General features: G+C 43.7%; 1 protein-coding gene across 2 annotated transcripts in view; it reads right to left on the bottom strand.

Annotated features, from left to right (window-relative positions):
• Positions 1–12066, bottom strand: part of OTOA (otoancorin) — a 96726-nt gene that overhangs the window by 62921 nt on the left and 21739 nt on the right. For both annotated transcript variants that reach the window (XM_082430959.1, XM_082430958.1), the window contains exons 7-10: positions 11589–11720; positions 8612–8847; positions 4904–5007; positions 1020–1120 (exon numbers count right to left, since the gene is read on the bottom strand). In XM_082430959.1, the coding sequence (XP_082287085.1) occupies positions 1020–1120; positions 4904–5007; positions 8612–8847; positions 11589–11720 (573 nt within the window). The remainder of the gene's footprint in view (positions 1–1019; positions 1121–4903; positions 5008–8611; positions 8848–11588; positions 11721–12066) is intronic.

Raw genomic sequence — 12066 nt, 5'->3', positions numbered from 1 at the left:
TGTGGCTTCACCTCCCTTTTCTACATTTTTAGAAGATGAAGAAATGGTGCAAATGGCATCTGGATCTCAGAAATTCCCCGCTAGGGGCCCAGTTTCCTAAGAATTTAACCTCTATCGACTTCCTGAAATTCACTCAACTTCTTTTGGAGAGTAAAATGGAAGTTTAATCCATTTTATAACTGGGAATTATAAAATTGAGAGACATTTGAAATATTTCCAGCCTCCCAGGTAAAAAGAGGAACCTCGTTCTGCCTCTGGTTTCACAATAACCAGATATTGCTGGGTCAGTCGGTCCTTGAACAAGCCAGTCATCTGATGCAAACACTTCTCTCACTGGCCAGCAGAAAGTCAGGGCACACAAGATAAAAGCTGGTGGCAAGCCCCAAACTGCTTACGAATGCCTCCCTGTGGGCAGCATTCTTTGGAGGCTGCATTCTAAAATCATGCTGCCCCAGGGATTTTAGTGTCATCGGGCCGATATCAGAAGGAGAAAGACACCTGACCGGTGAGTTAAGTAACCTCGAATATGTGTATTTCTCCACTGTAAACTCTAGAGTTAAAATCCAATCATCACACATGCTGAAGTAGCTATCAATAGAAGTAACCATAAATAGAAGTAGCTATTAATCCACGTCGCTTTCCATTTGTGTTCGTGCTTCCAAGGACCGGAAACTCTACAGCTATTGTCCTTGGCCTTTCTTGAGTACAAAAATACCCTTAAATGATTTTTGGTGCGTAGCCAACATTTATAGATCATGTTTTTTCACATCAGAGCTATCTTAATTGTCCACAATTCTTTTTCTTTTCTTCGCTTTTCTACACTAGAACACAATCCAATGACTGACTGCTTGAGGTCTTATTCCAGGAATTTTCTTTAGATGCTCAAGTTATGTTGAGCTGCGGTGGGTGTTCATTTCCCAGGGCACCTTGACTGGCTGGCTGAACGTGAGAGGTTTAGAATACACCTTACCCCAGAAGTATTAGTGATGGGAACATGTAAATGCACTTTTCCAACTTACTTCTATAGGACTAATTTTCATAATTTCTTCAAAGGATAGGTGAACCATATATCTGCCCAAAATCCATAAGTTTTCTGCACTGACCCATGAAACAGAGTCATCTGCAAAAAATAAATAGGTGGACAAATAAGTAAAAATTAATAAAAGACTGTGCACTGGTATATGATAGTCAAAAGATCTTTGATGTCAGGACCTCCTTTCTGCATTTATTCATTCATTCCACAACCATCTTTTGAGAGCCCCCTACTTAGGAGATGCTACACTACACACAGGCAATGACAGAGTCCACCACCTCGTTACTCAATAGAGTGGCCCTTGAACCAGCAGCCTCAGTATCACCTGGGAACTTGTTAGAAATGCAGATTATTTTTTTAATACTTAAGACCACAAAATACAGTTTTATTTTTAGTTAGTTACTAACTTGAAATATATTTGACTCTTTTATTACTACCAGTAACAATCCTTATCTTCCTTATTGATTATCACCATGTACGTGAGCCAAACCTTCCTCATATGCACCCCAAATGGTCTCCAAATCTTTACTCTCTTGGGCCCTTCTCATCAGCTAGAATGCCTTTCCCCTAACGTTTCAGCTTCCAAACCCAAACCCTACCTTAGAAAACAAGCTCAAGTGTTTCCTTTCTTAAAGCCTTCTCTCATCTACTCAGCCAGCAGCAGTGTTCTCCCTTCTCTGAATTCCCAGAGGACTCGATCATTCCATTCAGGCATTTGAAATTCCCCATCAGCAAAAGTCAGTGGGGCTTTAAGAACAATCGTGGCCAGGATCCAACTTCAAGTTTCAGTGAACTAGAATTGGCTGCCATTGCCCCTAATCCTCCAGTAAAAGATTTACACAGAACACCATTGCGTTGGTAGCATTTTGGGGAAATGAAAAAAGCAGAGAAGCCGCTATAGGGTGCAGTGAATCAGTCACCAAGAGCTGTTGCAGCAAGCCGTGGGCAATGGCTGATGCCCAGAGGAGACAGTGAAGTCAGCTGATGCCTGGGCCAAGTCACCAGGACAAGAGGGTGCCCTCCCCCAGCCCAGGAATCAGACCTGTTGTGGTGAGCACAGGTAAACACCTGTGATCCTCTCGATGGGGACTCTGGACACTTGACTTGGTTATTAGAAGAAAGGGGGGCCCTGGAAGCCTAGAGAATTCTGGGGGGAAACCACTAAATTCACCAAGAACCAAGCTGAGCTGTTCATTTCTAATTAATTTTTTTTTTTTTTTTTTTTTTTTGCTGCGTTGGGTCTTCGTTGCCACACGCGGGCTTTTTCTAGTTGCGGCGAGCGGGGGCTACTCTGTTGCGGTGCATGGGCTTCTCATTGCGGTGGCTTCTCTTGTTGCAGAGTACAGGCTCTAGGCGCATGGGCTTCAGTAGTTGTGGCTCGTGGGCTCAGTAGTTGTGGCATGCGGGCTCAGTAGCTCCGTGGCACGTGGGATCTTCCCGGACCAGGGCTCGAACCCACGTCCCCTGCATTGGCAGGCGGATTCTTAACCACTGTGCCACCAGGGAAGTCCCTCTAATTAATTATTAAGCATGAACTGTATTTCTGCAGACCAATGATCCCCAAACTTGGGATAGTTTTGACACCCAAAGTATTTCCAGTTACTTCAAGGAACTTCATGAAAAAAAAAGTTTAAAGTCCAAATAGAATTCATTTCAATTCACTTAGTTTAATAATGAAACGTATCATATAGGAATTTTAGGAGAGTCTGTCTCCAACTAAATTCTGGGAACAAGGACTTAAGGGAAGTCTAGAGTCTGGAGGATGAGTTGAGTGAATTTCTCAGGGTCACTTAGTGTGAGATTCAGTTTCCTGGAAGCCACCACTATGCATCAGGCCAAGGGAATTCTGCTGCGCATGGAAGACATTGATTATTCCATTGTTTAATGCTTCTTATATACAAATTTCAGAGCTGAATTCCAGGGAAAGGATTGATTGGCACTCCCTACACTTCACCGCCACCGGCTTTCTCTGTTTCCCACACAAACGCAGCTCATTCCCACCTCGGGGCCTTTGTATTTGCTGCTTCCCCTGCCTGGAATGCTCTTCCTCCAGAGCCTCGCATGTCTGATCCCATTTCTCATTTTGGTCTCAATCCAAATGTCACCTGCCCAGAGAGCTCTGCTCTGCCTCCTTAGTCCAGCAGTCAGAAACTACAGCCCATGGACCAAACCCAGCCCAACACCTGATTTTGTACAGCCTTCGAGCTTGGTTTTCCCTTTTTTTAAAAATATTTATTTTATTTATTTATTTGGCTGTGCCGGGTCTTAGTTGCGGCTCGTGGGCTCCTTAGTTGAGGCTCGCCAGCTCCTCAGTTGCAGCATTCGAACTCCTAGCTGCGGCATGCATGCGGGATCCAGTTCCCCGATCAGGGATCGAACCCGGGCCCCCGGCATTGGGAGCGTGGCGTCCCAGCCACTGCATCACCAGGAAAGTTCCCGGTTTTTACATTTTTCAATGATTGAGGGAAAATCAAAAGAAGACGAATATTTTCTGACACATGAAAATCACATGAAATTCAAATGTCAGTGTCCATAAATAAGGTTTTCTTGGGACACAGCCATGCCTATTTATCTGCTGTCTAGAGCTGCTTTTGTGCTACAACATCAGAGTCGGATAGTTGAGACAGAGACTGTAGGGCCACAAAGCCTATAAATTTACTCTGGCCCTTTACAGAAAACACTTGCCAAGCCCTGTTCTAGGCTAAAGCAGTAACCCTTTCCATGGCATTGATCCCTTTTATTTTCTGCAGAGCAGTTACTGGTATTTGTGTCCTCTCTCTATCTCTCTTTATTCACTTGCTTACAAGTTTTCTCCACCTACTCTCCCACAATAAAATTATAGCTCCATGAGAACAAAGACTTGGTCTTCTTTTCCTTTGTATCTCCAGTGGCTGACACATAGTAGGCTCTTTTTAGGTGTTTAAAAAGTTTATTCTCTTTACATCACTAACAAAGATTCAACAAGTTGAAGCCACCTGTGAAATTGTTTGCGTTACTCATCTACATAGCCATTCTCTCTCCTTTTTTTTCAATTGTAGTAAAATACACGTAACATAAAATTTACCATCTTAACTACTTTTAAGTATACAGTTCAGTGGCATTAAGTACATTCACTCTGCTGTGCAACCAGCACCACCATCCATTTCCAGAACTTTTTCATCTTGAAAAACTGGAATTCTGTACTCATTAAATAGTAATTCCCCACTCCTTCCTCCCTCTGGCCCCTGGCAACCACCACTCTACTTTCTGTCTCTATGAATTTCACTACTCTAGAAAATAGTAGGTTTTTAATAAACATCTGCCAATAAATTACTCCTGACCTATTGCTGCTTCGGTTGCAGGAAGCTTAGCACTAAATTTCTGTGCTTTATTGCCTATATTTTCTTTTAAAAAAACTATTTTGTCCCACTTTGATACAGATTTTTAACACAGATTTTGAACTTGTAACCTTATTCTAGAAGTTTTCATTGAGGGACTTCCCTGGCGGTCCAGTGGTTAAGACTCCTCGCTTCCACTACAGGGTTCGATCCCTGGGAACTAAGATCCCGCATGCTGCGCAGTGCAGCAAAAGTTTTCATGGAGTCTAAGGTGCCATCATTATTTACGTTCCACTAAGAAACTAGACTTGGACACGGCGTTGATTGTAAGATACAGATGATGCTGACTTCAGAGACTTCAGCGTGTGAAAAATGCACTGATGAAATGGGGTATGTGGTTTTTCCATAAACCACATCAAACACTTTTTGGAAGCTGAGGGAGCTAAAAATCTTAAGTGACAATGAAATCAAATCCCTATCTTCAGAGATGAAGCATCACTTATAAGGATGGACTCCCCCTAAAAAGTGTTCCCACCTCAAAGCCTGGGCTCACCAGTGCCATTGGAGGACGTCTGCAAAATCCCAGTCATCCAGGAGTAGAGAGCCCTCTGGGAATGGGCCGAGGTTTGGTCGTAGAGATCTTTGAACACCACAGACCTACATGACATAAACATGGGTGTCAATTAAGGAACAAATATGAAGGCCTTCAGGCAGGGTCCAAACAACAAAAGTATACAAAGCTATCTTTGGTTAAAAGCCCTTCCCACTCCCTTGCTATATGTAGCTATTTTCCTGTTTCTCCTCTTCCCATCACAGTTAAATACCTTCCAAAGACTGGTCTCCACTTCCTCACCACCAGGTCCTTTTACTTTTTGGTAACAGTTTTATTCAGATATAACTTATACCATACAAAGTATACAACTCAATGATTTCAGTATATTCACAGACTTGTACAACCATCACCACAATCAATTTTAGAACCCTTTAAGTACCTCAAAAAGAAACCTCCTACCTTTTAGCTATCACCCCAGAACTTCTAGTCATCCCAACTCCTAGAAACCACTAATCTACTTTCTATCTTTATAGATATACATCTTCTGGATATTTTGGATAAATACAATCATATAATATGTCACTTTTGTATCTGGCCTCTTTCACTTGGCATGATGTTTTCAAGGTTCATGCACGTTGGAGCATGTATCAGTAATTCATTTTTTATGACCAAATTCTATTCCGTTGTACAAAAATACCACATTTTGTTTATCTGTTCATCAGTTGATGGACACTTGGGTTGTTTCCCCCTTTTGTCTATTATAAATAATGCTGCTGTAAACATTCATGTATAAGTGTTTGTGTGACACATTTCATTTTTCTTGGGAATAGACCCAGGAGTGGAATTGCTGGGTTAAATGGCAAATCTATGCTTAGACTTTTGAGGAACTCCAGACTATTTTCCAAAGTAGCTGTACCACTTTACTTTCTCACCAACAGTGTCTGAGGGTTCTGATTTCTCCACGTCATTGTCAACATTTGTTATTATCGGACATTTTGATTACAGAGATCCTGATGGGTGTAAAGTGTCTTGGTCACTTTTTAAGCCACTTGCATCTGGTTTCTTCATCACCACACCACTCCTTGTGGCCCAAGTCCTGAATGACCTCCTTGTCACCATACCCAGCAGTCCCATTTGGTCCACATATGACTTGACCTTTCACAGCATTTGGCACTGATCACCCCTCCAGTTCATACCTGCAAGATAGCTGAGTCTCCTCATCCTGGAAGACTTCCCTCACCTCCACCCACCACCACTGAAAATCAATTCACCAAATGACCAATCTGCCCTTTTCTAAGCTTAAAGTTTATCCTCACCACTTTCCCAGTCATTTCATATGTGAAGAGGCAAACTTTCCCTTAAATCTATCTTAATATCTTCTTGCTGTATCTTTCTTTTCTTCTTCTTCTCCTCTTCCTTTCTCCTCTTTCTCCTTCTTATCGGTTGTTTTTTTTTCCCTCTTTCTCCTCTTCTTCTGGTTCTTATTCTTTCTCTTCTTCTTTCTCTTTCTCTCTGTCTGTCTTTTTTGGGTTGTTGTTTTGTTTTTCAGAACGGCACAGTACATGAAAGGGACAGGAGATAGAAAAAACGATGTTTACATTATTTAAGGGAAAGCTCGTCCATTTGTAAAAATGCTGGCTCTATCATTCCCTAGCAGTCTGACCTAGGGCAAGTTATGCAATCTCTCTGTGCCTCAGTTTCCTCATTTGAAGAATGGGGGGGGGGTGGGCTTAATGACATCATCCTCACAAGGAGAAGGGGACGGGAGGGTAGAGTAGGAAAAGGTCAAAACTGAGGTTCAGAAGAACTGGCTTGAGTTCAAATTAAGTCAAGCCCCAGGGGGTCACTTCAAGGGATGCTGTCCCCTCTTTGGGCTTCAGTTTCTTCATCTGCGAAAGAAGAGGTTGGATTAAATGATGCTCATCAGGAAACGGGAAATGGGGCCATATTCTGGACTCCCACCTCATGATGAGAATCTGGTGTCGGGCAATGTTATCTCTGTATTGATCTGTTGTCTTTCTCTCTGTAAGGCTTGTAACCTTCTCCCAGGCTCTTGTCAGGGTTTACATAAAGTTTTGTGCTGGTCAGCTGTGAGTTTTGACTGTCAAGTGTCCACTCCTCCCTCTTGTCATAATACCGCCTCAGTTTTTCTTGGGGAAATGACATTTCTCCCCCTCTTGATCCATGTCGTTTGGGTGGGACTGTGACCCACATCTAAGCCATTCAGCATATACGATCCCATTGGCCACAGTGACTGGCTCAAGAATGGGCACATGGGGACTTCGCTGGCAGCCCAGTGGTTGGGACTCCACGCTTCCACTGCAAGGGGCGTGGGTTTGATCCCTCCTGGTTGAGGAACTAAGATCCCACATGCTGAGTGACGCAGCCAAAAAAAAAAAAAAATAGAATTGGCACATGACCCAGTGTGGACCAATGAGAATCAGGTCTAGGACTCTACTTGGAACTTTTGGAAAAGTCCTCTGGACCAAGCACTCTGAGGAGGGGACCTGGAACTGCCCATGCTCCCTCATGGAGAGAGCCCGCCTGGGAGTGAGGCCAACACAGAGGAGGGCAGAGCTGAGAGATAAAAAGCCAGAGATGTTCCTGATGATGTAATTTGAGCTTCTGGATCCAACTGTGTTCTGTCAGCCCTGCTGACTCTCAAGGCCGAAGTCTCACTTTAGTGCTAGAGAGTCTTCAACACACACTCAGCTCCTTTTTTAACCAAGGGAACAGGTCCTAGGCTCAGAATAACATCTCTAGCTAGGATTTAATGACACTGGTTTGTTTTTTTTTATTGTATTTATTTTTATGATTACTTAAGACAAATGATACTGGCTTCCCATTTACAGTAATTATACCATATTTACTTTTTAAAATTTATTTACTTATTTTTTATGAAGTATAGTTGATTTACAATGTTGTGTTAGTTTCAGGTGTACAGCAAAGTGATTCAGTTATACATACATATGTACCTATTTTTTTCAGATTCTTTTCCCTTATAGGTTGTTACAAAATATTGAGTATAGTACCCTCTGCTATACAGTAAGTCCTTGTTGGTTATCTTTTTTATATGCAGTAGTGTGTATCATATTTAGTTTTTTTAAATAAATTCATTTATTTATTTTTGGCTGCATTGGGTCTTCGTTACTGTGTGTGGGCTTTCTCTAGTTGCAGCGAGCAGGGGCTACTCCTTGCTGCGGTGCACAGGATTCTCATTGCAGTGGCTTCTCTTGTTGCAGAGCACAGGCTCTAGGCACGTGGGCTTCAGTAGTTGCGGCACGTGGGCTCAGTAGTTGTGGCTCGCGGGCTCTAGCGCGCAGGCCCAGTAGTTGTGGGACACAGGCTTAGCTGCTCCGCGGCATGTGGGATCTTCCCGGACCAGGGATCGGACCCATGTCCCCTGTATTGGCAGGCGGATTCTTAACCACTGCGCCACTAGGGAAGTCCCATATTTACTTTTAAAATAGATATTTTTAAGTAAATAGAATGAATCTATTTTTTAAAAACACAAACTAAATAATAATACAGGTGGTATATAGGTATGGAAAAATTGTGAGGATGATACCAGAATGACTAAAATTTGGGAGACTCTGTTTTAATCAAACCATCTCTAAATTAACCTGTCCCCACCTGCCTTCTCCCCTCCCTCATGCGTTACCTCCTTGACTTCTCAGGACAGACTCTGAGGGGCAGGGGGACACTCACAGGTTCTTGAAGGCGTCTTCACGCAGGTCCCGAGGGAGCCTCTCCGTGATATCCGGCTGGAGAAAGTGGCCTGAGGAGCCCCTTAGCACCCTGCCCAGGATCTCCACACACTCCAGGGCGTTCAGCACCTGGAAACACCTCTCCAGTGTGATGAGAAACAGGCTGCGGTTCACGCCCGGGCTCTGCAAGGCTTGTTTCCGAATCTCTCCCAAGTCAACAGTGATGTCATCCAGCTCCTACAGGAATGATAGAAGTTAGGCTTGTCTTGAGAGCTGCCTCTTGATTTGGAAACCCTGGGAGAGGCCACACTTAGCAGCAGTGGTGAAATTCAGGACCACTATTAAACACCATGCTTCTATGTCAAATCTTCTAGACCTTTCCATCACCTAAAGAACAAAGTCAAGGCCTTCACCTGCTTCACCCACACTAGGCACCTTGTCATTCTCCAGATACACCATGACTGTCACACCTCAGGCCCTTGCTCTAACTGGCATCCCCTCTCCACCTCCTTCTCCCAGAGAAATCCAGCTGATCCTTTAAGGCCAAGCTCAGTTGTCATTTCATTGGTGAAGCCTTTTCTGATGTCCTACTTAAGTCAAATCAAATCTCCCTCCACTCTGGGCTCCCAACAGCATCTTGAACCAAACTCCATGATGCATTAGAGATGCTTATGGGCCTATCTTTCCTCCAAGCCAGTGGATCTCAATCTTGGCTGCACATCAGAATCACTAGGGAGGTGATCCCCAGCACCACTATATAGAGTCTGGTTTAACTGGTCTCTGGTGGAGCCCTGGCATCTGATTCCAGTGTGTAGATGAGGTTGAGCCAGGAAAGTGCTGGGGCCCAAGCCATGTGCCTAGTGGGATGCCTGGTACCTAGAAGACATTGAGAAATAGCCCGTTAGAATGAACGAATGAATGAATCTTTTGAACCCAATGTCTGTGGGTCAGACATTCCTAGGTTCAAATGCCAGGCCCTCCACTTACATGTGTGTCCTTGAGCAAATCACTTATCTTTTTTAAGTCTCAGTTTCTTCCTCCTGAATGAAGATAAAATCAGTGCCTACCTCCTAGATTTATATAAGAATTGAAGAAGATAATGGAGAGTGCCCAGTACCTAGTGAACACTCAGCAAACATTACATGCTATAATTAACTCAGTATTACAGGTGACAAGAACAAAAGAGAGACTAGTTAACCAGCCCAAACCTGCACGAAGCTGGGATCTGAAACAAGTGTACTCAGTCCAAGCCCACACCTCTCACCACGCCCATGTGTTTCCTAACTTTCGTCACTCCCGGTTGGGGCCAAACAGTGCAGCGGCTAAGAGTGTAACTTAGGGGTTATTGGGCAAGGGTCTGCAGATAGTATTAGGGCATCCGTGAACACTGGGGGGAAACTGCATCCTCCTTTTCACTGCCATGGAATTGGTCCCTGGCATCTCCTTCAGGGCTGAACGTAGGCAGCAAGCCAGCAAGGTGGCAGGAGAACCTTTGATGTGTGATCACTAGAAATCACAAACACTTTCATAACTCACTACCATTGTTGCAAATGTCTTGAAATCTCGCTTACACTCAACACTTCCTCAAAATTACAGAAACTATTAGACCCGCCACTAAATCTCGTTATTGGATGCGTTAAAGAAGCACATAAATTACTGTACCCTTAACTTTGTCTTATGTATTTTGATAAATGTATTTCAATAGAATCGGCTTCCTTTGTCATCCATTGTTATTTCATTTTATACATTTTAACACGTTATTCTGAGATGGAGCCCACGAGCTTCACCAGATGCCAGAGGGCTCACAGGAGCCCAGGTTCCCACCTCAGATTTGCCGCTTTCAAGCTGTGTAACCCGAGGTTACTTACTCAACCTCTCCAAGCCTGTTTCCTCATCTGAATATTGACATGGTAAGAGTCTATTTATCCTTATTTCAGGAGGTCCTGGAGACAATTCAACAGGTCCAGGTTTGTTAAACCCTTAGAACGGTGCTGGCAAATATGGCCCACAGGTCAAATCTGACCCACTGCCTGTTTTTGCAAATAAAGTTTAATTGGAATACATCCACACCCATGGATTGACCTGCCATCTACGGCTGCTTTGATGCTACAACGGCAGAGTTGAGTAGTTGTGACAGAGATTGTATGGCCTGCAAAGCCTAAAATATTTACTATCGGGCCCTTTACAGAAACAGCTTGCTGACCATTCCCTCAGAATAATACCCGACACACAGTAAACATTGATCAGCATCATTTTCAAAGACCACCATCCTCATTTTTGCCATATCTTTTGCATTGCCTTTACTATGATTTAGTTCATATTTTTACTTTAAACTGACTCTTTTTAAAACTTAAATTCATTTCAGAAGGAAACACTACATCGCCACCAAACTCACAGTTTTGATGTGTATTTTAATAACAGACATTAAAATAAGTTTATGATTATTAAAATGTTTAAATGGTTCAGTTCCCTTTGGAAAACACTGCTCCACACTCAACTGTCTCTGAAAAAAAACCACCTCTACACCTCACCTTTCTGATTCCAATGGTTCTCTGGGTCTCGGAGGCCCTTTCTTTGCTCTTACATTACCAACCTCATTTTGTGGAAATTTTCTGTTCCTGTTTTTTGTCTCCCTGGACCATAAGCTCCTTGAGGACAGAGACAGTCTTTCATCTCTGAATCCAGTGTCGCCTGGTGCACAGTAATCATTCATGGATGTTGATGAAGCCAAACTACTGGGACTCCTCAGTACACCCCACTTCTCAGTACTCATAAGAATATGACTTATAAGGCTCTTCATTTGAACTTTGGAGAAAGTAAGAGAGGAAACCTAGGTCCCAGGGAGTTTGCAGAAGGAGAAGGAGGGAGGAAGAGATAAAGAAGGGCCCAGGCCTGAGTGAGGCTCAATTCCATTCAACTCGACAAACTCCAGCTGGCCCTGGATTTCCTCTGCTCCCAGGATGCCAAGAGAGCCTCACCAAGCGGTCCTTCTTGTCTTCTAAGAGACATTTCATGGCAGTGCGGAATTGCTGAGCATCAGTCCCCCTCAGGTCCTCCAGCAGTTTCCAGGGCTGGTACAAACATTGTTCCAGGTGGTTTTCCATGGCCGCCTGGATATGGAACGTTGGGAGAGTCAAGTGAGGACAGGACAGGAGCACATGGTCAGCACCACGGCCAGCAGCCCAGCCAGGCCACCTAATTCCCTGCAGAGACCGCAAGCTGGCAGCCTGCACACGTTTGGTTGAGTTGGCTCCAAAATTTTTTATGAGCTGCTAACATTTAAAATTCAGGGAATTCCTCACAAAAATCCAAATTTCCAACTTCTCTTGGAAACCACAAAGATGTGGCAACGCTGGGTACACACCCCCTTCTGTGTAATAATCAACAGGCAGAGGGACAGCCGCTCACTGTAATCACTTCCTGCTCACCACCCACTACGTAGCTGATTCCCCCATG

The sequence above is a fragment of the Balaenoptera physalus genome (genome assembly GCF_965194825.1).
Source record: "Balaenoptera physalus genome assembly, chromosome: 16".
Lineage (NCBI taxonomy): Eukaryota > Metazoa > Chordata > Mammalia > Artiodactyla > Balaenopteridae > Balaenoptera > Balaenoptera physalus.
The sequence above is the reverse complement of the archived record's forward strand: the minus strand, read 5'-3'. Positions and strand labels throughout refer to the sequence as shown.